General features: G+C 35.3%; 1 protein-coding gene across 5 annotated transcripts in view; it reads right to left on the minus strand.

The window, feature by feature from the left end:
- Positions 1-2,151: 2,151 nt before the first annotated feature.
- Positions 2,152-27,649, minus strand: part of PIBF1 (progesterone immunomodulatory binding factor 1) — a 123,620-nt gene continuing 98,122 nt past the window's right edge. The window contains exons 16-18 of one of the 5 annotated variants that reach the window (XM_069802575.1): positions 25,312-25,396; positions 5,842-6,021; positions 2,152-3,569 (exon numbers count right to left, since the gene is read on the minus strand). In XM_069802575.1, coding sequence (XP_069658676.1) covers positions 3,513-3,569; positions 5,842-6,021; positions 25,312-25,396 — 322 coding nt within the window. In that variant the 3' untranslated portion in view covers positions 2,152-3,512. Of the gene's footprint in view, positions 3,570-5,841; positions 6,022-11,034; positions 11,064-25,311; positions 25,397-27,649 lie in introns of those variants that run through there. The other 4 variants (XM_069802574.1, XM_069802576.1, XM_069802577.1 and 1 more) reach the window with 4 other exon arrangements.

Raw genomic sequence — 27,649 nt, forward strand, 5'->3', positions numbered from 1 at the left:
CCATATACTTACGAAACTTATCACTTAAGTAACACCAACTTAATGTACCAAGAAATGTAATAGTGGATAGAGATTTGTCTCTCTTTGCTCGCTTTGGTTTGAAAAAGAGGAACTGAGGATGATTATGTGGGTTGGGCACTTTCAGTCACAAGTTGCTTACATGCATGACTACCCTTAGAAATTTCTCTTACTTCATTATTTTTGACTCACACATCATTGACACAAGACCTACGACAATGGGAGACTGCAAAGACCATGAAGAATAATTTTGGAATAATTCATTTGACAACTATGTTTGTGGGAAAGAACATCAGTAAAAATGCTGTACAGGTAATGCAACTGATCCTTTTCATTACTTAAAGAGCAAAAAGGTTCATTAATTTTTGCTGTAGGGTATTTCACATTTGAATAGTTATATTTAAGTGACATTCTAGCTTTCACATGAAAAACTTAGAAGGTCTCCTCCTAGATAATTAATTATAGCCTTCAAGTCTAGTGAGGAGACACAGGAAAAATACAAAGTCTTCAACTGGAAAAAAAAAATTACATACTGAGGAGATTTACACAGGGACTATGTGGATTACAAGAACTTACCAACAGCATTATATGTTATCAGTATATGCTAACCAATTGCTTTTATTTTTGAAAATTTAAAGATGGACCTTGTTAGTAATTTTCTAAAAAAAACCCCCTTTCTCAGAACATGTCACTTTGTCAGCCAAAGAACTGTTTAAATGTCAATAAAATTTTACCACAAATCAGCCTAATTTTCTGTCAGCCTTTCTAGAAAATCAGGCTGCCTGGAGGACACAGAAATTTACAATTCATTCTGGAAGCATCAAAACAGTCTTATGTATTGTACTTCCATGGAAGAATTTTGTGTCTTTGGGATGGTAAGAAGTAAATTAATGTCACTATCTTACATTAATATATTTAGAAATATCACCATAGAGTAATTTAGGTTGGACAGGAATTCTGAAAATCAGTCATCTAGTCCATCTCAAAGTCAAGTCCAATTATACCAGGTTGCTCAGGACTTTGTCCAGTTGAGTTCTGAATATCTCCAAGGATGAAGATTCCACCACCTCCGGGCAACTTGTTCCAGTATTGACCACCCTCACAGTAAAAATATTTTTCATAATAGCTAATTGAGTTTTCTAGTGCTCCATCTTGTGTCCATTGCCTCTTACTCTACTGCCGTGCACGTCTGAGAGGGGTCTGGCTCTGTTGACTCTGCACCATCTCGTTAGGTAGTTGGAGACCCCAACAAGTTCCTCCCCAAGCCCTCTATTCTTAAGGCTGGACAAGTCCAGTTCTTTTGGCCTCCCCTTCTACATCAGGAGCTCCAGCCCCTGATCATCTTGGTGAATCTCTGCTGGACTCCCTTCAATATGTCGGCGTCTTTCTTGAACAAGCCCCAAACTGGATGCAACGCTCCAGATGTGGTCTCCCATGCGCCAAACAGAAGGGAAAGATCACTCCCCTCCATCTGCTGGCTATCCTGTTGTTAATACCACCTGGGATGTGGCTGGCTGGCACGTTGCTGACTCCTGTTCAATTTGTTACCCACTAGGACCTTGAGGTCTATTTCTGCTAAGCTGCTTTCCAGCCAGTACTGGCATATGGGGTTATTCCATCCTAGATGTGGGGACTGCACTTGCTTTTGTTGAACTTCGTAAGGTTCTTGGGGATCCAACTCCCAGCCTGCCCTCCAGTGTATAGGCTATTCCCCCAAATTTGGTATTGCCTGTGAACTTGCCAAGGGATGCTACTATTGCCAGTTGCCAGTTGGACTTTGAACTGCTGATCACATTTCCTTGAGCTTGGTGTGTCAGCCAATTTTCCACCCACCTTATAGTCTGTATCTCACCAATTTGTCTATAAGGATACTATAGAACAAATAGTGAATACTTAAGATTCCAACTAGTATCTTGCCTAAAATAACTCACAGTCCTTCTAGATAATACAATTTGTTATTGGGTGATAACAGACAAACAGGATAGTCTGCGAAGTTAAACTAAGGGCTGTGAATCATATAAAATATCTATTACAAACTACAAAATAAGTATTTGCATATGGGAGCTGTTTCACATGAAAGAGAAGTTAATGATTCTATTCACATAAAAATACAAGTTAGATAAAACCCTAGAGTTCAGAAAACCAAAGTTTATTCAGGAATGTCTGTACAGACAGCTTTGTGAGCCCAAAGGTTTGTGTATTTTTTTCCCCAGTGAACACCAGTTAGTCTAATAAAAGATATTACCTCTGTCTACACACTTGGCCTCCCTCACATAGAATGATAATTTTATTCCTATGGTGTGCAATTGTTAGCATTTTTAACTCACTCTCTCAGAATTAGAAAAAGAAAATAGAAAACCTGAAGCTTACCTGGAGCAGAGGAAGTACTGCTGTGCTTCAAACTGCTGTTTGGAAAAATGAAGAGAAGTGTATCTAGGAATCATAAGCTTGATATAGCTCAGTATTATAAAGTAAATAATTATTGTTCATGTACAGGTAGGAACAATGAATGAGTTGAAAAGATATTGTCAAGGAAAAAGGAGGCAAGAAAAAGGAGTTTCCTCTTAAATGAAATCTGAGCATTATTTTCAGTATGCAGTCACTTAAACAGTATCATCTGTATTTATATTTTATATAGAAATGTAGCATATGCAGTCAAAAGTGCTTTAAAATATTAGAGACCTTATCTATAGTCTAAGTAGATGGTGGAGTGGAATAAATAAGTAGACTGTGTTCTTGGATGATGGAGCTTATTTTCATAGAATTAAATATGGCAAGTTAAACATTTCACCATTACATGCTACAGTATTCGCACATCATGGTTCTATTTTTATTATTACACTGATGTAACTACACTAGAGCAAGTGTATCTAGCCCATTAAGTATCACTGCTGATAATTAATATATATTTTATTGCTTCTTTAGAATATTTTTAATGCCTGTTTGGTAGAACAAATGACATCAAATGACATCAAATGACAAACTATACAAATCAAGGCCGACAAGAAATTAATTTTTTTTCCACCCGACATGAATTTCTTTCATAGAAAGTAGGATATAGTCTGATGCTAACTCATGTATATTTTTGAAATTTCTATGAGCCGGAATAGTTGCAAGGAATGTGGCATGAAACACAGGGTCCAAGAAAAACAATATTAAAAAGCTGAAACATGCATTAATTTGAACACTCTGAATAACACATCCTTTAACTGCGCAGATTATAAATGTGTACAATATGCTAGTGTTTATTTATCTTTTAAAATTCAAATATATGTTAGTAAAATCATTGCATGCATTATTTCCACACATTTTATTCACATGACAGATCTAAAAATAATTTTATGAACCATAAGATCATTTGACAGGTATAAAAGAACAGTTTAAACCAAAACATTTGTTTGCTTTTATGGTAAAAAGGCCATCATTATGGTGAAAATAACTTTCTTCAAAGAAAAGCTCCCCAAAGGATTACTTTAAATAATTTTGGAAAAATGCTATGGTGATGTTTTCTTCTGCAGCTTCTTGTACCATACAGGTGCCTCTTTATTTGTCTGTAAAATACAGAATGTTTTAATTGTGAGACAGTGAAAGTCAGAAGAAAAACATGCAATCTACACTAAAGTCTCTTTCCTTCCTATGTAGTTCACAGTGATAATTGAGTTCTTTGGTTAAATGCAAATAAATTAAAAAGCAAGACTATGCATTTAAGGTTATTAGTACTACTACGTATCTGTACTAAAACCTCCCTATTTCTAGGTTATAAAAAACAGATTATACAGTAATAAGTAAATGATTTGCTTTAAAATATCAATCACAATGAAAACATGCATCAACTGTGCCATAAATAAGTTTCATTTGAAATAGCATCATCTGACTTTGCCAGTTGAGAATGGGATGGAACTTAGAAAAGAGATATTAGGTGTGCCATACTTGACCAGCACTTTATGCAGAAATACACTTCTTAGAAAATTATAATTAAAAATAAAAGAATCCAGCAGTTTTCTGACAGTGTAGAAAGTATTTTAATCGCAGAGAATTATCTGTGAGCAACTTTTCCTTGCCTTCAGAATCCTATGGGCTACTGCTACTCAGTCAGGATCGCTTAACATTCTTGTGGCAAATTCAGTGGTTGTTTGTATACAGAAATAAAAGTGAAGAAGTGGAGGTAGAACAAGGTAAGGATTATTCTGCTTTCAGGGTTGGGTATAATCTCTTGCGTTAGTGACTACTGTCTCTTTTGTCTGTTGTCCCTAAACTTGTCTCTTTCTAGGTCTCTTTGCTGTCTGCTCTCTATTCGTTCTTCCCTCCAAGACTTAATAACCATTAATTTTAAAAATTGACTTTATTCAGCTGGCCTTATGGTGGGGGTTCTCATCACATTTTAATCTCCATCTTTCTCTTATTTTGAAAATTTCAGTTACAGATATAAATCTGCTCTATTTGTGCAAGCTTTTAAAATTCTAGAAATTGACCTAAATTGGCAGCATTTTTACAGGACTACCAACTTCTTTCTCCACCTAAGAAGAAAGCCTGCCATCTGCCCATTTTTTGTTTCCTACTCCAAAGTCTGAAAAAATAATTTTTCAAAGAGAAATTGGTCACAATTTCTAAACGTAGAAGCATTTTTTTTAGATTCCTACACCATTTCTATATCCCTAAGTAAGACAGGACTGATTAAACACTGAAACCCTGGATCATCTACACAACCCAATTGTTAGCTCACATTTTTGTTCTATTTTAGATCACTGAATAGCTCCGTCGAAGACAAAGTTTGGGCAATATGATTTAGCACTACCGAAAGGACTGTAGATGAGACAACACTGGCTATGTCTGTGTTTAGTCTCATAACACTATCCAAGCAAATCTGAACCCTTAAAATCCCCAAATGCCCTCACATCATGTCCAAGAGATGCAACCATTTCCTACATTTTGTGTTATAAAAACAGTATCTGATGTGCTGCAATACAAACCTCATATTGTTTAAGAGACTGAATTTTAAACTCTCCACCAGGAAAAAAAAGAAATGGAAAAAAAAAATTATATAGATATATATTTGGACCAAAATAACACATATGCTATGCAGAATGGATACAACCAGTCTATCCTAGAGAAACGTAGCCTCGAGAAGTAAATAAGAGTCATGATTTGTTTTGTGATTCAGCATTGCAACTGGGCTTTCAGTTCAGACACCATCATAGTCAGAATCTTCTAAACCATTTTCATGAAGCTTTCAAATACTAGAGGCACTAAATCTGAAGCAGACCACTTGAAGTATTTAAATTCAAGCATTTAGTTTCTAAAGGAATAAAATGGGGTTTTATAATATCAGGTATCCTTAGTAACAGAAGCGATAGCAATACCGGGCATGTATTTTTTTACATGTATTTATATATATACACACACATTAATATACATATATACATGAATGTAAGTATACATAAATATACCTACTTCCTCACTCCTGCTGCTCAATATACATATACACACACTCAACTCATACGTGATCACGGTAGATACATAGTCTGTGGATCCCTTCAGCTTTTAAAATTTTGCTAATCAGTCTTAATATTGTAATATAATGGCATTTTTAAAAAAAAATCTAGTTTGCTGTGAACTTAAGGTGTAGCAACTATCAAATAGCTAAATAACATCATAAACTGTAATTTATCTCCCCAACATTGACCATTCCCATAAAGAGCTGCAAGTATTCAGCTGAATTAATTATAGATCTCCTTGAAGTATGAACCCACATTTTTCTTTTTAAAAACATGAGGAGAATTACCAAAAAAGCTTATGGCACTTACTGTTAATCATATTACTTACAAATAATGTTGGCTTAGGTGTAAACACATTTTCTTCTTCACGTTCTGGCAGCAGTTTTACTGAAGGGTTTGATTTGTTTTTTGCAGTTGCACTTTTTACATCAGTATGAGACTGAGGTAAATTTTGTTCATAGCGTTTACCATGCAGACTAATTAGAATCTGTTTCATTGTGGCTAGTTCCTATAAAACCACAAAAGAACAATGCTAAGTTACTCAGTAAAATTACATTTGAATCTATTAAATATTTATTTGTTAAGAATAAATTTATATTCACCAAACTAAATATGTAAGTGGATCAGTAAATCTAACAAGCATGAATATATACTTGCCATAATTAATGAGATTACTAATTGGACACTAGTAAAAGTAAGAAAATAAAAAAGGCACATAGGATTTATACAACTCAAATTTTGTATTGTTTAAAGGCTGTAAAAGAGAACATTTACTGTGCAATAATGAACCCACTATCTCTTTTAAATTAAGCTTCCATTTAATTTAAAAGAATTCTTTTGAATGCTAGGTCTTGCACAGAAGTCTTACAAATGCATTACTAGAAATATATACGTGTCTTTATATCCAGATCAGAAAGTAAAAAATCAATTAAAAACCTTAAGAGGACCTACAGCAAAAATGGGAACAGAGTGGGAAAAAAAGTTTGGTGAAAAATGAAAGTTTCAACATGGGAAAATTAAAACAAGAGCATATAGAAATACAGACTTTTTTGATGTTCTAATAATTTGCTTTGTAAACAATTTGGATTAATTAAAAAAGTAACCTTTTCTTACTACTTAGCTGAACAAAACAGATTATTCAAAATGTACAGTAGAGTGAGAAAGGAAAAAACATAATATTTTGTGACTGTAACTGGCCATCTTCTTTTGTCACCTTGCATCACCTAGTGCCTAACATTCTCTCCCCCCACGTAATAGGTGTAATTACTATAAAATAAATGACAGAATTTAAAGCATTATTTATTATTTATTGTACTATTGTTATTTAGAGCATTCATTATTGCAGAACTAGAATAGCAAGGTCAGTAGAAATGCCTTTCAAAGTAAATTTTAAGACAATTTTACATTTTTTTAACTATTAATGTTTTTGCTTGCTTTTTACAAATGCTGTTGTCTTCCATAAGCAATATTGTTAATGTATTAGCACTCCATATAACTAACATTCTATCTTATCTCTCAACCAGAACTGGGTAACTCATATTTATAGCTGAATGACAAACATTTGTTATATCTTACCTATTTCTTAATACTTGCCAGCAAATTAAATTGATGCACATTCTATTTTCATTGCATTATTAGCAATGAATTAAAAAAACCCCTCAGCCTTTTAAAACATTCCTGCCATATACCTTCTCTCTGTCCACTACTGCCTTTAATACAAGATACAAAGTCAAACGAATCATGTTGTTGCCTTTAAATTGTCCCACGCTAACTCAGTTATGTGAATGGATGTTACACTCCACAGACCGGCTTTACTGAGTGTACAAATTGTTCTTGTATCTCAGTCATTTAATATTAACTATTTGCATAATTCAGCCATGTGTGGTGGCATGTTGAAACAGCATGACTGCAGAGCAGCTGTTTAGAAGGACTGCATAGTTGATGCCAACATGTTTTTCAAAGTTGTAAACTCTGCAAAGATGTTGCCAAAGCAACACATAGACAGAATTTCTTGATGAAAATAACTCAAGCAAGTATACAGCAAATAAATACACCATCACAGGAGATTAAATTGTACATAAACAATGTTTTGACATTAACAAGTGCTGTTCCTATACTTAAACTGCGTTATTCTGTGGACCAAATAGTTGCACGTTTGAACAAGGCAAAACCCAAAAACTGTCATGCAGATTTATTTCAGAAACAGAGTTGAAACCTGTATGCGTAGGGTCAAATTCTCTTGTGTCAAGATACACTCAGCAGTCTAAGGTCTTCTCTACTTCACAGAATCTGTCCTGTACTTGACAGCCCTGTCTGTTTTCAGACTTGGAAGAGGCTCTGGAGAGTCAGCTCTCACACAAGCTTCTCCTGTGACAGGAGAATTCTCTAATGCGAAGCTAGGGGAAGGAATGACAGGGAGTGGGGATGACAAATTAGCCCACAACGAATAAATTATTTTGGCATCACAGCCAAATTTATCATGAGAATTTAGCTAAAGTTGCCTTAATATTTGTTCTAAAGTCTTTCCACGTTTAGTGAGAAAGACCTTAAACTTGGCAAAATAGCACAGGAAACACTGAATCCAACAGAATCATTGGTATGTGTACTGCTAAACAAGAAAAGAAAATTGCAAGAAAGTTGCTGTTTTGAACCAAGGGAATACTGAAAACAAAGTTCTGTCTGGAACTGCAATAATTTTACTCATCTCTTTAGATTTCTCTGCTCCTGAACACAATCTTAATTCTTAGCTTCACTTTTAAGTTCTAAACAAAGAGTCATTAGCACTACCTGCTACTGTTAGCATGCTACCATGATTCAATAATATTTTCCAACCCTAAAAACTGGCAAGTTGGTCTAGAAAGCTAGCAAGGAAAAAGCAGCAGCTCTGGCGATGGTGCTTAGCAGACATGCATGAACTTGTTCTAGTGTGAACAGGACCTTGAGAAAAAAGGGGAAAGTAGGTATAGGGTTCAAAATGGATGGGAAGAATCTTTTGTGTATGCATTGGGTCTGGCTGAGATGGAGTTAATTTTCCCCGTAGCAGCCCTCGCAGTGCTGTGCTCTGCATCGGTAGCTACAAAGGTGTTGGTAACACACAGTGTTTGGCTACTGCTGCGCAGTGCTTGCACAACATCAAGGCTGTCTCTCCAACATTTCCCCGTCTCACCAGTAGGCTGGGGGTGAGCAAGATCTTGGGAGGGGACGTAGCCAGGACAGCTGACCCAAAATGACCAAAGGGATGTTCCATACCATATGACATCAGCTCAGCTATAAAAGCTAAGTAAAGGGAGACGGAAGGGGGACATTTTCGTCCTCTGGAGCAGCCACCACGCGTACGGAATCCCTGCTTCCCAGGAGGTGGCCAGACATCGCCTGCTGATGGGAAGTAGAGAATAACATCTTTTGTTTTCCTTTGCTTTCGCGTGCAACCTTTGCTTTTGCTTTATTAAACTGTCCTTATCTCAACCCACGAGCCCTTCATCATATTTTTCTCTCCCCGGTCCAGTTGAGGAGGGGACCGATAGAGCGGCTTTGGTGGGCACCCGGTGTCCAGCCAGGGTCAACCCACCACTGTGTAGAAGGACATGTATTAGTTTCAGGATAAGCTAAGTAGAGGAGGATTTGAAGAGAAATAGATGGTTAAAATTTTTTACGTTTCTACTGTGTCAAGTCCACCATCCTTTGTCCAGGCAGAGCTGTGCAAATTATTTACTTACAGTATTCACTTCAGTTGCTCAGTGCACGTATAAACAGTGTTGCTAAAGCTCTGCATGTCCCAATTTCTTGTGGAGGTATTTGGTGCTTGCCACGCTGGCTCCTGGACTTATAAGCAAGCAGTGTGTCACTGTGTTGAGGCTTCCAGGTTTGAGGGCTTTGGAGAGCCAGACAGCAACCCTTCTTGGGAGGACTGAGAGTACTAAACACCTCAGAGTGGATTCACCCAGCCTCCTCTCTGCGCCGGCTTTACAGCTTTGGTCTCGCTGTCCCAAACTTTGCAAACACAAGCACCCGCTCCCCACTTACACAATATTCCGTGGGGATGTGGCAGCGCAGATACATGGAAAACAATGCAGTTGGCAAGAAAAGGTGGGTTAAAATAAAACAAGGAAAAAATTAAAGTATGCAGCTGGCACAAAACCACTGTTTATGTACAGTGAGTGTCACCCATACAAAAAAGTATCAGGGCTATACTCTATTATTAAATATTTTGAAAGTCTGTCCACAGGAACCTGATGAATTTTTGTTAAGGATGCTAACCTGCTCTGCCTACCAGCACAAATGCAAAAAAAAAAAAAAAAAAAGGTTATGAGCTGTGTGACGCATTAAGTGGGATTTAACTCAAGCTTATAACACCTAAATTTATGTGTCTGAACTTAAGTATCTACACATGAGCTAGGAATCCAATCTTCCATTACAGTGGAGCTTGGACAGTGATTCAACTCATTCAGAAGCGAACACCTATTGGTGTGTTGGCTGAATTGTGTTGTAACACTAGCCATATTGACTAGGCTGATGTTGACTATAAAGCAAAGATGCTTACCTCACCACAGACACCTCCATTTCGATACCTAAATTTAGTTGTCATAAGCTGAATCCATTTCTCCCCTCACTCTCCTTATAATTTACTTTTCTCAGCCTTCTACTTCACGTAAAACAACTTTCATCCTGAATAGCCAGTGTGCACTCATAATTCCCCTTGCACACATATCTGAAGTACTGAATTGCTGTGTTAAAAATAACTTAATTTTTGGAGTAGGCATTCACATCACAGATCATCTACTCATGCAAGTTTTCCTAAACATACACAGGTTCATACTTCAGAACAATCTAACATCCTGTATTCCACTTACTTATGCACATTAATTCACATTTAATGAAGATTACGTGAACTATGAAAGAATCACTGAAAATTTTGCATACATGACCAGAAAGTAGCTGGAATTTAAAATAAGTGATTAGAATGAGTGAACTGAGAACAATGGGAGCGATGTAGCAGGAGGTAAGTTAACATAACATGTATTGCATTGTAAATAGTATCAGAAGAACTTGCTTATTTCCATTTATTTTTGGTACTGTGATGTCCAACAACCTTAATTCAAAATAGAAAAAGCAATTTTGTGTGCCAATACACAAACAAAGGAGGAGATATTTAGGTACAGACAAAGGATAGGCACCAATCTTTTCCATGATGTTCATTAAAATGTTTTCTGTTTGGGGATTTTTTTCCTAATTCTACCTTGTTAACTTATTAGGCTGAATGTTATCAGTTCTGTTGTTGTGGAACTCTTACAGTCTGCAAAAACTGTGCATCATATTAAAATCATCAAGCTTTAAAACAATGTTAAAGGAACCAAACCAAACAAGTGTTAATAATTTTTAAAAGGTAAAGTAAAAAAGGCAAAATAGTTGGATGCTGTCTGCTGATATTACTCCTATTTCAGAAAAATCTGAGATTCTTATGATGATGTTTCATCTTGAAGCAAGTAAAAATAAGTTATATTTTATTTAAAATTGTTTTTACCTGTTTATTATGGATAATTGAAATAGTACCTAGAAAAATGGAGACAGAAGATCAGTTTGGAAATATGAAGGTTAAAATTTGATTCCTTCAACTAGCAATGTGACTAGAAGATAGAGACAAGCAAATGCAAAAATAAGGCATGCAGCAATATAAAATATAAATGTATTTTGAGTTATAGATACTATAAAGGGATCCCTATTAACACTGATTTTGTTGTCCTTGATACATACTCAAACTACATATACCAGAAAAGCATCTTACATTTTCCTAATTCAGTACTACAAAAATTCAAAATTAGTACAATATTAAATATTATAACAGAATCATAACTTACATAATCAAAACAAAATGAAAAAGAATTGCCTGATATGGAAAATAATTGAAGCATAAAAAAGAATGCTGTTTTATCAAGTAAAAAACTGACAAATTATATGAAAAAATTGCCTACATTAAGCACAACAGATATTTATCAAGATAGTAATTCCATTTCTTTTCAGTAGATTGTCAACAAGTATAAAGATTTTTCTTCTTACTGCCTCTGTCATGTAACTATAATCAAAGCAAGAAAGAATCCTCTCTGTGCACTCAAAAGCTTGCAAAGGCACTTAACATTATATATGTGTGTCTATAATTATAATAAATATGTAAATTTATATAAGCAGTTAAAATGATATATTTATGTATCATGCTCTGGAAGCCGAAGCAAAATAACAGTCTCAAGAAAAAGGAACTGGCTTACAGAAATCAATTACATAAATGTCAATTCTTATGTTCTTATGGCAGGGATGTCTTGCACCTTCAAATAATCTCCATACAATGATCTTAAAAAGAAACTTTACATAGGTCAGACTGAACAGTTGGAAATGCTCAGTAGGAAGAGACATTTACCTTTCTGGCCTGAAGATAATTCATTCTGATGGTAAATGTAATGTTTTTTCATATTGCTAAAATCATCACAGAAGCAGCCAATGGGTGTCAGGTCCATCTGGCTCCTTCCTCATGCAGTAAAGCCCATGGTTGCTGCACTCAGATAAATATCCTCTAAAGCAAAAGTGACCCTAACAATACCACGTACAGTTTACCGAACCTTTAACCGTGGTTAAACCATGACACCAGGACAAATTATATTCTACTTTTAGCTTTACATATAGAATTTATGATTGCAAACTTCACCTTGGATTGGAACTCCATTTTGAAGCAGAGAATTTGTATTGTGGAAGCTGAATAAGAAATTTCTGTCCTAGAAAATGTATCAGGTTCTGGCAGAACCACTGAATTTTGAAGACTGACAAGTGTTCCCAGGGAAGAAAACAGCATAAATTCCCAGTAAAAGAATGGAAACACAGAAAAGGCACTAAATACTATGATCTTTAAACAAGGAAACCAATTTCACTGACAAAACCAGAAAAATCAGCTGGAGGAGGGATAAAAACAGAGGTTTGCCGCTCTCAGAGATGCAGATCAAAACTTAAGGTCTCTCAGACTCTGTGAGTCAAGCACTAAGATGATGATTTTAGATGTGTGTCCCCATCCCCAATCTGTAAGTCTTCTGTACTGTTAGAGTAAAGCATGTATGTTCAGGACCTCCTTTGGAAAGCTTGTATTCCTTGCTTTAACTGCCATATGGTCTCCATGTGGTTAAATTATAACTTAAAATAAAAATATGTATCCAGTCTGGAGAAACTTGAGAGATTACAGCACTGTCTTTAGGTCCAAGAACAGTTGACTGTACAGCCCCCCTTGCATAGAGGGGACCAGACAAAAAATTCCTTCACGAGAGACTTAGTGCACTACACTTTGAGTCCAGAGACTGGACTCTTCCCAATGTGGGAGCCAAATAGTAGGGTTGAGTTTAGCAGTCTGGTGACTATTCTGGCTATATTAACTTATAAAATAACAACAACAATAAAAACAATACCTATAATAGAACATGCAAGCAAGGGAAGACAGCCGTGCTAGGATGAAAAACATGTTCGTGCTAAGTCAATGCAATCTGTCTTCACATGCACATAACCTCCCATTCAGGCAGCTATTGTAGTCTTCAAACAACAAGTCAGCACAGGGAAAAGCAGAGCTCAGAAAATGAGGTTATGGGTATGTTAAAGAATACTGATTTGAGAAATCTAAACCAGCATTTAAGAATGCTATATCCTTTTGGTAGTGTTTTGTAAAGAGCACATTTCAGAAATGATTTCTCAGTCTCTCAAGAATTAAAAGTACATGTTCACTATACGAATGTTCTTGTGTGGATTCAGAGAAAAAAAAATTACACTTCCTGTAACTCCTTCTTGAAAGTGATCTCAACTGGAAAAGGGTAGCGCAGGGCTGTTCAAAAGGAACTATCTTCACAGTTGTCTGTCTCGGGGTGTTCAGTAGGATCAAGTCTGATGGGCATATAAGGTGATGGTACAGAAAACACTAAGGATATTGTCCTCTATGAAGTCTGTGCGTTTTCTTGCTTGGCTCCCTCTTAGACTCCTACTGTGATTTTCTGTGAAAGTAAAGGTGTGCTAAAAATAAAGTTGTATCATTTAACAGCTGATACTAAGATGGAGAGGGATCTTTGTGACAACTCTGGTTGCAGTTCAGTTTTGGAACTTGTGACTGGATACTTGGTTGGACTTCCTCACACTAACCTTTAGATATCTTCAGTAATAATATTTAAACCTAGGCAAACTAGCTTGTCTGATACCTCTATATAGCTGTTGGTGAGAAATTCATAGGTTACAATTAATTTTGCTGATTTTAGATGAGGATATGGTAAATCACACCATAATAGTGCCTGTTTTTCTTTTCTGACTACAAATCTGTAGATGATTTTCAAATGTAGACATCTACACTACAGATTTTTAAACTTAGGCAAGATCCATCTCTGCTACTTTGCCAATTGACTTGACAAACAACTTATCAGATCGTCTTTACACTGGTAGTACTCTTTAATATCATTGGAGTTTACCAGTTAAAATGGAGGTAAAGAAACGGAGCCTTCTGTACAGATTGTTGGCATAGAACATCAAATCACTGACATTTCTGGAGAAAACAGACTGAAACAGAACGTGGTTCCACCTTTCAACGTATGCAATGACTTGCATACAGCACTTTGAAGAGAAAGTTTTGAGTATGGTACTCTAACTTTGGAGGGCACTTAGAGAAAGGAGACATACATGTGTCATTATCATGGAATGAGACTCTTGAGAAAAAGTAGTACCTAGAATGTCTCCTCCTTAGAAGTACTGACAATTCACACAAAGAATTATTTTAGAACTGTTCTTCACAGCTTTTATTTCTGCCAAACAGCTAGAGACACACTGCAGAAGGGCTATAGCCTATAACCTGGAATGAATTATTTGTCTCCCTTTTTTAGCTGAAAATGGAAAAAAGACCAACACTATTAGCACAGAATTAACAACACTGGACATGAATATTAATGATGACAAAGTGTGAAATAGTAGAAAGACACTACAGAAGCTTTATGTTGATGTGACAGCAAAATGAAGCAAATGGTAAGTCAGTCTATTCCACTATTTATGACTGCAGATGGATAGGAAGCAGTGGCACAAATGATACAAATTCAGCTTCAACAGTGGAATGCTCTGGCCTTGTGCCTATCAGGAGTAGAACCTACATGAGTAACAGAGCTCAAAGAAGATTTTAACAACTACCTATGCAATTAAGAAAACATAAGAAATCATGGTTTAATCCCTCACGTAAGGCAGAGTGTATTTGACATAGTTGCATCCTCAATTGCAGCTGTACTGGAAACATGAGAAGTCAGCAAGAATTCTGGTGTGAGATTTGCACATATGGTCATCTTAGGCACACGGATACACGTTGTAAAGCTGGAAACTGGAAGGCAGTATGAAATGTCCTGATCAAACAAATGAACCTGATAACTGGGTGGTGGAAACATGCCAGACCATATGCAGGATGATGATAGCTTCTCTGCATTACACTTAATTCAGGAGTTCTCTATATCCCAGTGCACATAAAAACTTAAAATGAACTCACAGATCTGAGACTATATGGATCTACAAACTACTTCCAGTTTTATAAGGTGAATGCATTAGAACTGTGGCAACAATAAAATGGCCCAGTCATTGCAGTGAACACATTCTGTCTTTTTAGATACATAAAAATCTCTGCCTATTTCAGCTGTACCTTAAATTTGTTCTTAATGGTTAAATCTTTCTAACTTCTTAAGAAAAATAGGAAATAATTTGTCTCATAATTCAGAACTTGCATGTCAAATTCTGTAAGTTTTTTTCCACTTTTTGTATTGAAGATCAGAAATATATTTGCAATTATAACTAGGACTAAATCCCCCAATATTTTTTTAATCTGAGCCGTTGTGACATTCATTTACTCAAATTCAAGTTTAATAAAAAGTATGCTTTCTCGAGTAAGTTCTACTCACAGGAAACAGATGCTAAAAATGCTAATGTCAAAACAGCCTTATTCGCATGAATTATTATGTAGAAGTTCTTGTCTCTTCTAAGAGGGGAACATTTTAGTTTGATTCTCCCTGTCTCTGGTATTTCTTAAAGAGTATTTAAATTCACTTTCCACTTGGTAATATTCAAATGCTACCATAAAGTGAACAAAAGTAAAATTTTTACACAGCTGGATAAGCAGCAGAATGTGGTGAAAATATTCAGAGCCAATATAGGAAAAATGAATATAACAGAACATCAGTTAAATGTTCAGAAAATCTCAACAATTTCTTGTTTAAAAGTTTATCACTTTAACTGATTCTAGCTCTCTCAAAACCATATAATTTAAAATACACGTACCAATTCCATCCCATAATCCATAAATAAGTTGCATTTTGCCTATGAAACTTCCCATTTTTGAGCGCAAAAAGTGTATTTATATTTGACTTATATTAACTGACATAACTAAACCCTGTGTTGTTATCGTGGTTTCCAAGATTCTTAAAAAAAATTAAAAAAAAAAAGCTGAGTAGAAATCACCATTTAGTACACAATTGTTTAGTGTATACCACTGCGAATGGAAAGATAATTCTTTAAAGAATATATAGGAAAACTAGTAAGACATTCTGAATAATACAGCTCCAAGAAAAAGAATGAATGTACCCAGCTGTTAAACCCTTCCTCCTCCTAAATTCAGTACTATTTGGAATTCAAGTTTTATAAAAGCTTGACAGCAACAAAATAGATAACAAAAATGAGAAATACTGCTTAGGAGCATATTTTTCCTTGTAAAAAATGAGCCAGAAACTTCTCTACACTCGTTTAGCAATGTAAATGTCACTTTGTTTCTCCAAGCTTTAAGCTGAGAATAGCTCCAGGGCTTACTTGTGATGCAGAAATGTCCCTGTAATCTACTTAGAAAACATGCAGAACATTAATAGAAACTAGAATCCTGGAACATAAACGTAGCATAAGAAAAATGATAATTACTCTGTGGCTTAACATTTAAAAAGAGAGCTAAGCATTGTACATCAGCATTTTTTTATATAAAACAAGTTGCAGCACATAGATGAGCAGGAAGTCATTCACTTTAGAAACACAAATAATTTTGACATTATCATGTACAATCTTTTACACAGAAAAGAGGGGAAAGAGGCAGAGCTAGAGATTGTTTGAAGGCACCTGTTACCAATCACTTCTTTTCGGTCGTGTCTTCCCAACCCCTGCAGATACCCCTTCCTTCCCCTCTCCCCCAACAAAGCAGTTTTCTCCTTTTATCCACTAAGCTTCCATCCCTGATTAAACACGTACTGCCCTTCCCCTTACGACTCCAAAGCTTTTTATGAGCCTCTGAACTTCTTTCTACCTCTGTTTTTTGCAGATGGCAGCTGTTGCTACTCTCCAGGTTCCTAAATCCAACACATTGGCTTTCTGTCCTAGGTTACTTCTAGTGAATCTTCTTCAGCATAACTTAATTACAGCTAAAGGATAGTATTAGCCGTACAGTATGACTAATAATGAAATGCTGAAAACTCATCTGGAATCCTCAAGGTCATTGCTGAGATGGAATGAAACTGTGGGTGTAGAGAATTTAGCAGTGAGGGGCATTCCCCAGGGGAATACAAAAGTAAGAAAGATAAACATGAGAATATAGGAGTAACTGGTCAAAGTAAGGTAAAGCACAGATACTTCAGGAGACCTTGCTTCTCCTCAAAAGAGGAAAAGAAGAATAAAAGCACCTTACTTTTCCTTCACTTTTGTAGGCCAGATAACAGGATAACTATTGATAAGTAACAGGGTTTTGTGCAGGATACTGACACGAGATGAATATGTGCAAGCACAGAGACTACTAGATTCTCAGACACTGGAAACATTAAAATTTTGAAACAATGTCATGGAATTGCAAATGCTTCTGATAATTCACGTGGCCATGTTTAAAGTCTAACATTCATCAAGATTTATATAAATCCTCGGGAACCTTAGCCTGATCTTTTATAGAAGCTCTCTGAAAAACTCTTAGAGCCATTAACAAACTATGCATATCCTAATAGGACTAATTAGTAGCTGTTCCTTTTGCTTGATCACGTGGACTCTCTCCAATCTTACGCACGCTCAGAAAATGCATTTGGCAACCATGTATTAAAAAAAAAAAGTCAGATTTTCTACATTTTAAAGATAATAAAATAACTATTTTCTGTTCTTAACTTCACCTTTCTCTCTCATTTGTTCTGTCTTTTTCTCTATTTTTACTTATTACCTACACAATGCTGCCTCATGTTTATCTCCTTTTCTTGCACCCCATTAGATCCTCTGTTTGTTTCGACAAAACAAGCTACACTTTGAATCTCATTCAAAGAGCTCCAGCCTGCTGTGATTTTTTTTTCTCTTTTTTTTTTTCAGAAAATATAATGTAAAAAAAAACCAAACAAACATCCATTCTATGGTTCAAATAAAAAAATCATTAGATTTCATTTTTTAAGAGACCCGCAGGACTTTGGAAAGTGGCCTTTTTCAGGAGACATGGATTAAAAAATGAATGTAAATGTAAATTCTCCGAACGACACAAAGTGAAAACGTAATTTGTATGGGAAACTACTTCCAAATTACAATCAGTTCATATATAAGAAGATGACTTAGAGAAAAGAGTTAATTTGTGTCTAGTTAGGAAAAATAAACACTAAAGAGATTTTCTCTTCAGGCTTTTGAACTGAAACATGTAAGGAAAGAAGAACGGCTGTGATTAAGATACTGCATTAGGACACATGAACTCTTAACCTCTACCACAAACTCTGGGGAGTTTTGGGCAAACCACCATTTCTTTCGTTGTGGTTGTTGCTTCAGCCAAACGGGGCTAGTGATACCCTTCTGCTTTAAGTTGTGAGGATAATATTTGTGAGGTGTTCAGTTACTGTGGTGAAGGCCAGAGAAATATTCAATTACTAAGCAGGATTATTTTGACATATTGTTAAGAAACCGTGAAAACCTGGAAAGGGGGAAGAGATTCATGGTAGTAAAAGAAAAACATTAGGTTTACTCATAAATGGTGAGTTATACATCAGATTTGGAAAGCTTCTGACCTGCCAATTGAAAAAGGAGTTCAACATAACAGTCACTTAGGCAATTCGCATTTTAATATTAACCTGGTAGACTATTCTCAGCAAGAACAGCTCAATAACAGTTTCTTATACTATATGTTTTAAAAAGAATAGGAGCTTGCAATGGCTAACCTAAATAAATTTTAACCCGGTCTAGTTGAACATTCGTACCAATTCACGTACACATATTTAGACAGATTTAGCACTCAATTTGAGTGACACAACAATTTACTGACATAAGCTAACTGGATTTAAGTAAACAAACAGCAGTCAAACCCCATGTGTCTGTATCCATTTAACTGATTGATAACAAATAGGTTTACTTAAACTACTACAACACGTTTTCTACTTTGTCCCATAACAGATAGCCGTAGCCTGGTTTCTGGTTGCTAACTTCACTTGAAGAGCTTTGGCACAGTAACACATGAATGTGTCAATAAGGCAGGTGACTAGTTCAGCAAGTTTACATTCTATCACTTGTATGCACAGCTGCTAATGTACCACAAGTGCACAGATGTGTAAAGGAGATAAAATATCAGGTTTTCATATCTTTTTAACATGTATATAATACTCATGTGCTGATAACTAATCATGTCTGCATAAACAATTGCATTATAGGAAATTAATGAGTATTATAAACAGCCTTCATTTGCACCATTTATGTCATAAATTTTTATTTCTTACTACAATAGTTTCACAATATTAGTTTTACTTTTATAGATTCAAAATTACTGTATTGCCAGACTGCATTGCACACAGGTGATTTCAAGCAGTTAAAAAAAAAAAAAAGATAGTGTAAATTAAGTTAACTCCCTTATACTCATATAAACTGAAACAGATCTTAGCACTTAGAGGAATACCTATTTAAAGCCTTCTATTGGTGTCTCTTACACCACTGTCTTATTTTTGTTTCTATTCGTGCCTCCTAGGATATTTAAAACATAAAAAGATCCCCTCCACTTGTTATACTTGCTCTGTTTTTTTTTCCTCCCAAAACAATGGATTATGAACTCCACATTAAAAATATAAACAAGTTTGTTAATTTTCAAGATTTTAAAAGTCAGTTTCTACACTCTGCACTTTGAATCGGAAAAGCTAAAATAAATAGATTTAATTGTGCACATTATTGGTTTTCTTTACTATGATAAGTCTGCATCTTAAATATCTGAAGAAATAGTACAATGCCATACATCAAAGCATAGCAAATTTATAACCTCTTAAATGTAACCTCAGAAAATGATTACTAAAACTTCTTGCCAAACATCTGAGTGCTGACAGACTGCCCTTCCAAGTTTTCATCTGAAGTTTGCAAGCCAATGGATAAAGTCTAAAATTGCACTTCTGATGTTCCAAAATACTAACAACTGCATCAAGCATGAAAGGCAATGGAAGTGCCAAGATCACAGAGCTCACGGTAAGTATTTCTTTTAGTCAAAGGCTGACTGTTGGAAGAGAAGGAAAAAAAAAAACCCAGATAAAAGGAATCATGGATCAAGAGCTTCAGCTAAAAGATTTAGTGGATTCATCCCACTTAACTTCAGCACTTAACAGAGAACTGCTCTTTGGTGCCTTTAAGTTATAGATTCCCGTTATCTGCACAAAAGGATAAAGTCTGGATGCAGATAAAGGATGGCACAGAAGCTTCATGTGCTATACTCTACAGTTTCGGACACAAAATGCCCTCTTTTTCACAGGTAAGTAATATTGACATATAAATATTTTTACTTGCTCTTTTCCTTGCTGGACCCTTTCCAAAGGTGATTCAAACTGCTAACCTAACAGACAGCAATTCACTTTTGTGGTTTTCTTTTTTTGGTCAGGTTAGGTTTCTGTTTAGTCATCTGCATGGTCCCAGTGCAGCATTAGAGATGTGCCAGAGCTGGTGCAAAGAGGAGGAGAGAGAAGGAGAACTAGGAGCAAAGAGGTAAGGCAGTGTTAATGGCTATTGGGTCAACTCAGGTGTAATGTATAATTTCATCCTGATTTATGCTTTGAAGGAATATGCTTCTTACTTGTGCTCCCCTGACTATACAAAGACACTAGGGCAAGAAGGGTCCCAATCTGGGGGTAAGTGCTGAAGTTAGAGTGGGAAGACTCAAGACTACAAGTCTTTTTTTGTGTGTGTGGTTTGGTTATCCACAGTTAAAGATAGAGGGTCAAAAGTGTAAAGTTCAGCTGATTAAAAACAGAACACAGACTACAAATAATAATGCAAAAAAAATCTGGATTTGAAATATCCTTTTTAAAAAAAAACGAACACTGTTTACTAGAAGGTTATTAATGAGAGACCCCATTGTTCCTCCAAACAATGTTTTAGGCTCTTCTGATGGATCTGGAAAACCAATTAAAACCCTATTGGTTATCTTGACAAAACATATAAAATTTCTTAGTCTTGAATCAGCTGAAAAATTTGGCTGTACTAACTGTACTTGCTATCATGTGCTGAGGGGTTTACAAATGGCATCACAATACTGCATACCCTGGTTCCTTCTGATAGCTCAAAGAGGGCAGCAGCACTGTGAAGGCTTTATTATGAACCTCTAAGAACATAAGCTCAGCATGATCCTGGATACTGATCATTCACGATAATGCCATTGAACTCCCTCTCAAAGAGTGAAGTTTGCATTTATCCATACGAAGAAGATAAGAAATTTTATTGCAGCAGCCAATTCTCAATGATCTAATGAGAAGCTAGATTAAAAAGTTTTCCACATTAATTTGCTAATTAATTCAGAAAAAAAAAAGAAATAGCAGGCTAAGAAACAATTAAGAATCTGGGCCAACAATATAGCCTAACAAAAAAGAGCTTAAATTTTTCTCCTTCATGGGTAGACCCAAACTTTTAAGAATGTGTATAGTCAAATGATCAATTTTCACTTTAATTTCCCACAGCAAAATATAATAATCATCATCAAATTAGCTGTCTACATAATTTGAAATAATGAACTATTTCATTACATGAATATCTAGTGCATTTTTTTTACTGTAATAAAAGAGCTCACGTAAGAGCCCTATATAAATTCTTCCACGATTCAGACTTAAATGTTTTAACTTTTTTCTTCCAGAATTAAGATAAGTGAAAAAGGAAGTAAGATCAAGCATGAATGTAAGTTCTTTCTTTTAAAAGTGTATAAAATGCTATAATTACCTCCAAAGCAAGCATTATGAATCCAGCTGATATCACAAGGAGATAAAAATAAAAAACCCCAATGCCTCAAAATTCTAACATTTCATTTAAAAGAGTTAATACAGTCTGAGACCACACAGGCTGGAATACCTTAAGTTAAAACTGTATACTTACTGGAACACGTCACTGTAAGACAGCAGTAACATTGTTTTGGCATTTTGCTTGTACTTTTAACATACCTAAACTCCATTTTATGTTAACTATGAATATCTTGGGTTTATCTATTCAAGAATTCTAATGTTTTTACTTGCAAACATGAGGGCAACAAGGTAATTCCTAACAAGACACGACAGTTTAGTATGTGCAATGACTCAACAAGACTGATAGTAATCATACTACATGATAGCACGTACAGAACACATAAACATGTAATTCATATTTTTTCAAATTGCATAAATCTGTGTTTACACATTGCATGTTACTTTTATTTAAAAACACATACCTCGTCTAAATGAAGTTAAGTCTTTACTAACCCAAGATTAGAAAATTTGGATTGTTTTTTTTTTCTATTAGCAGGGATAGTTACTGTGAAATTTTGATGTTACTGCATATTTAACTTTTTTATTAAGATGGCAAAAAAATTTAGCTGAAGACTAACTCACTGTAAACCAAGTTGTCCTATCCTGTACAAAGGTTTCAATACATGAGATAATTGCCTTTTAGAGGAATCAATAAACTGTAAAACTACTGGAAGAGGTCTGCATTAAAAGTAAAAAAATAAAAGGCTGCATTAGGAATAAACACAAATGACAAAAGTTAAACATACACACACACACGCACACAAAAGCGACTTGTTATTTTCACACATTTTCCTAAAAAAACTTTAGCTTATTTTAGTGTTTCTTAGGGTTTTTTTGTGTGTTGTATTGGCATTTCATAATTTTCTTCCCCCAAACACGCAACTTCTAATGTTTCTTTTTCAATATTTATATACTTTTCTGCATAGGCAACTTGAAAAAAGCATTATCACTGTTAGGTAAAACAATATGACTAATATGGCCTATTTTTAACAGATATAAAAAGAAATTTAACAAAACAGTAACAATTTTGGAAATATTTGCTCAATTTCTAACATCCAGGGTAAGAGGAACATTCAAGACGAAGTCTGTTTCAGACTCAAGTATTTGCTTTCTTCTTTATAAAGCCTGTCTCACTCAGCCTTGCTTGCATTGTTTGCCACAGTTTGAAAATTTTAAGTGGCAAAATGACACAAAGCAGCAAACTGCTGCGTATCAGGATTAGTTTATGAGGCTACTCACAGGGGCTAGTGTTGTTTGGATGTAAACAATGTCACATAGCTTTGAGGCAGAAATTTTTTAGTTTTCTTATAAAACATTGTTAAATTTTACCTTCATTTATCACTTCCTACCGATTTTAATCAGCTGCAATGCACCTTGGTTGATATGACACTACTAAAACTAGGCACCCAAGGCATAACTACTTTGAGAGCATAACTACTTGGCAGCAGCACTACTTGGGAGAGGAGGAGTAGGAACAGGAAATTTTGAAAGAAATTAATTTGAAATTAGCCTGCCAAGGGCACATCATATTGGAAATTCAGAAAATTCACTACATGTTTATACAATTAAGTCATGTTCCCTCAGAGTATTTTTCATATCATTAACATAATGATATGATAATGCATTAATATAATGGTAAGGCTTATAAATTATCTAGAAATGCTTTAAATGTTTTCCATTACATTAATAGAGACCAGTGGGTCTCATATAAACAAACAATCACCAAAACCCAAAAGAAAAAAAGCAAACTCAAATACAACCCAAACTGAACATTTGCCTTCATCTCAGTCTTGAATGTGAAATTTAAGTATACGCTGTGGGTACAGACATCAGAAATAAGAGCTATCAAATGATTACTTCTAATGCACCTACAGATGATCCTGCCAGATCAATGACACCTGCAGTTTGGGGAAGCATGTTCAATTACTCTCTTCTGTAATCAGACTATTTTAATTTCTATGCATGGAACTTCACAAGCACTACAAATCAATTCAGAGAGTTAAATGCAAAAACTATCCTAGGAGGAAACTGCATCAGACAAACACGCAGTGCAATTCAGCATAGAAAGTAAACAGCTTAAGAACTTGTTTTCTTTTTACTTTTAAGGTGTTTCACATTTGAGATGCACACTCAGGGAACAGGATTAGTACAATTTTCACTAAAGTTGAGGCTCACTTAGATGCAGATGTCTGTGAAATTGTTTTGGTTTGGTTCTAACAAAAAATGGGTTCGTAACTGGTCAGCAGAGACAAACTGGTTTGGACCAATTCCTGACATGGGTTTTGGTTTACTGATCTAAGAAGGGAATTTGGGGGAATAGCAAGGAAAGGAGATGGAGGAGAACAGTTTTGGAGGTGGAGTGGGAGGACTTCAAGAGGTGCACGGATAGTCAGTTTTCTGTGGAAATAATGGTATTAGAATGAGTGATAATGCAATCTCAGACAGGATAATTTAGGGGAATTGTAGATTCCTTGAAAGGAATCTCCCCATCTTCTCCTCTCTTCCCAGTCAGAGAATTGAAAGGATATTTTCAGAGAACTATTGATATAATGACTTCGTGATGATCTTTCTGAACAGGTACGTGGCTATTTAGGTCCCATCACTGCATATATATAACATGTGTTGGTTTTCCTCACATTCATAATTTTTGATTCATTAATGATGTATTTTCTCTGCAAATCCTTGCCATATCATTCAGCAGCTCTGGGAGATCATTTAACAGCTGCTCAAGGTCAGCTTTTGGTTTTATACCTTCAGTATTCTGTAGCTTCAGCAAACTTTCCGTATTACTATTCACCCTTTTTCAGATCATTTGTGTAGGGGACTCCTTCGGTAAACTTTCTTTATTTCTATCCTTTGTTTCAGACATTTAATCTGCAGAAAGATTTTCTCTCATACTCCATGACACGTTAGTCTCTTAAGATGTTTAGAGAGAAATCTTGACAAAAGCCTTTTAGGAATCCCCATATAGAGCATTTATGTCTAAATGGCAAGATTTTTGCATACTTTCAGATGTGAGAGTGTATTCCAGCAGCACCCTGACTCCTTGCTTGGATGAAACTCGGGTAAGTACATACAGAAGTACCCTGACTCTTGTCTGGAGGACACCTGTGTGACTACCGTCCTGTTTTGGAGTTGAAAAGAAACTCAGATGGAAATGAATTGTGCAATGCTTTGTCCAGGTTTTTAGTCTCAATGACTGGAGAGCAGGGAGAGATACTGTGGCACATGCAGGCCTTGCAGATTACATGTGTATCAATTTCATCACCTTTATCTAAATACTTGTTAAAAGCTTGCAAACGCTAAACACTTCGCAAGGCATGTCTGTTGACATAAGAAAGAACAGTGAGACTAAGTCATGAGAGAGAATTTAGCAACTGAGAGCCTCCTGAGTGCCTGACAGACACCATCACCTGTGTTTCTGAAAATGACACAGACAAAAACCCCAACAAATCAAACTAAAGTAAACCATTTTTTTCCCATGAGGTAAGGCTGAGGAGAGAAAAAACGCACTTATGGTAGGAATGCTAAAGCAGGAAGATTACCTCACGGTGATTTAGAAGTCTCTCCAAATCTGCTGCCATTTGATTCTTGACACGCAGCAAAGCTGTCTTTTCTTTATTTAAAAGACTGGTAGAAAGAGGATAGGAAATGCAGTAATAGCAACAGATAATCTCTTTTAATCTTATATTCTGGCTGAAACATGCATTTTCTAAAGCTAAATACTGGCAACAATGAAAATCTGCTCAAGTAATTGTATCAAAAGATCCTTCTCTATGTTAAAGAACTGGAATTTGTATAAGTGGGCCTGGATGTACCGATACATACAAAATCTTATTTTAGTCAAACAGAAATGCTATTCAAAATCTTCATAAAATATGGGGAGGCTTTTTTGATTCTCTGAAGGGTAATTTAAATTATCAGAATCTTCTGTTAATATCTCTTGATTTCTTCTAGGCAAAATGAGCTCATTTTATAAGCAAAGTAAGGCTCCTTATATCTCAACTTCCATATCAAAATTTGGATTTCTTTGTTGTATGCATCACCAGTAGCAGCACACACTGTTCTCTCAGTATCACCTCTTTTTATATTACTGTATTTGGAATTTTGAAAGTAACAAATACAAGGAAAAACAACATCCAGCTCTCCCTTTTCACTGTGTAGTTTCTGCAGAAATTGTAAATGTATTTTTGCGATTTTTTATTTTATATTCCAGGATAATGCACGGGATCAAGTTTGTCCTGTGAACCAAGTACGAAAGCTGTTTTAGCATGAAGGCATTCTTGTATAGCACAATGTCAAGTTTAACTTTAATCGTTCTTTGTTTTTTTAGTTATAGAATATGAACATTTGAAATGTTTAGCGTACGCATTCTGATTCCAGGCAGTAATTCTAATACAGTTAAAGGTATTTCATATTTAGCCCCAACATCAGTTTCCAACAATAAACTTCAGACTAATGAATGCATAATGCCAGTATATAAACTAGTTTGTTAAAACAGCTACAGAGATTTTCTTGGAAGACCAATGTTATATATGTCATTATCATGACTTAACTAAATAGGCTGTACAATATAAACTATAACATAAATCAACAACTATGCAAAATGCAATTCTGCATATAGAGTGTAAATATGTAATACTGAATACAGGTCAGGAGTTCAAAAGCAAATGTATTAAAATGTTATAAATGGAATGGAGTAATTACATGTGTTGCAAACACAAATTATTTAATATTCCCAGTATTTAATCCAGAAATGATCAACCAAACAAATCAACCTTTTCTTTAATTGGCTGTGTATCATCTGCTTGTTTCAAATAAGCAACATCATCCTTTGCCCCAGAGATTTTCTGGCAGTTCCTTGCAAGCTCTGTACTGTAAATTATGACTGTCAGTTCCTTCTAGGCATTCATTAATTCTCAGAAAAATTGTATGCTTTGGCCAAATTGCTTAGTTGTCCGAGTTATTTAAAAGGAAAGTAGTAACATTTATGAAAAACTACAAAGATATTTTAATATTTTCAAGAATTTTGCTTTCTGTGACATTTTTAATCATGATGAAATTGCTGTACTATTTTTTTCCTGGGTTTATGTGTTGTAACTTACGTAATTTTTTTCTTGGATTTCTGTACTTTCTAACAGCATAAACCAATCCTTTTAGAGAATGACTCACAAACGTATTAGAGAGGCAATAATAAAAGTTCCTTTATGCCTTAAATAGTGTACTGAATAAGCATAAACATCAGTGTTCATGACTAAACCAGAAATTCATGTTCAAGGTTCAATTTCATCTACAGAACAGAACCTATTCTAGTTATACCTTCTGAAACAATATGACATGACTGATCCATGTGGAGCAGTTCTAATTTTCTTTGTTTATGGTCAAATACAGGAATTAGACTACCACATCATTCAGTAGCACTTGATGTGTTTTCTGTCATACATATGAATACAGAATTACCAAAGCACATGCAGACTTCAGATTTAGAAGTTTTGCAATAGTTATGCTTTTTCATCATTGCAAATACAAGGAAATAATTCATATATTTCTGAAAGAATTCTGAAAAAGAGGCATATATACATTTAACAGAGTGAGAAAGCAGTTACTAGACACGACAATAATAATTTCACACCTATAATGACCAAGTAAAGCAGAAATACCTTCACAAGGTCAATTTTGGGAAGATGACTGACCATTTCAGTCCCTGTTATGAAAACGTTCTGAACAGGCATGTTGGATATCAGCAGTCGAGGAGGTTCTAGCTTTAAACTACCCTACACTTCCATCAAACAGTAGTTTAACCTAATCCAGTTTTAATTAGCAGTGTAACAAAACAGAGAGCAGCTTTACAGTTTGTTTCAGCTGACCTAAGTGAAAACTGCT

Source organism: Haliaeetus albicilla, chromosome 15, assembly GCF_947461875.1.
Source record: "Haliaeetus albicilla chromosome 15, bHalAlb1.1, whole genome shotgun sequence".
Lineage (NCBI taxonomy): Eukaryota > Metazoa > Chordata > Aves > Accipitriformes > Accipitridae > Haliaeetus > Haliaeetus albicilla.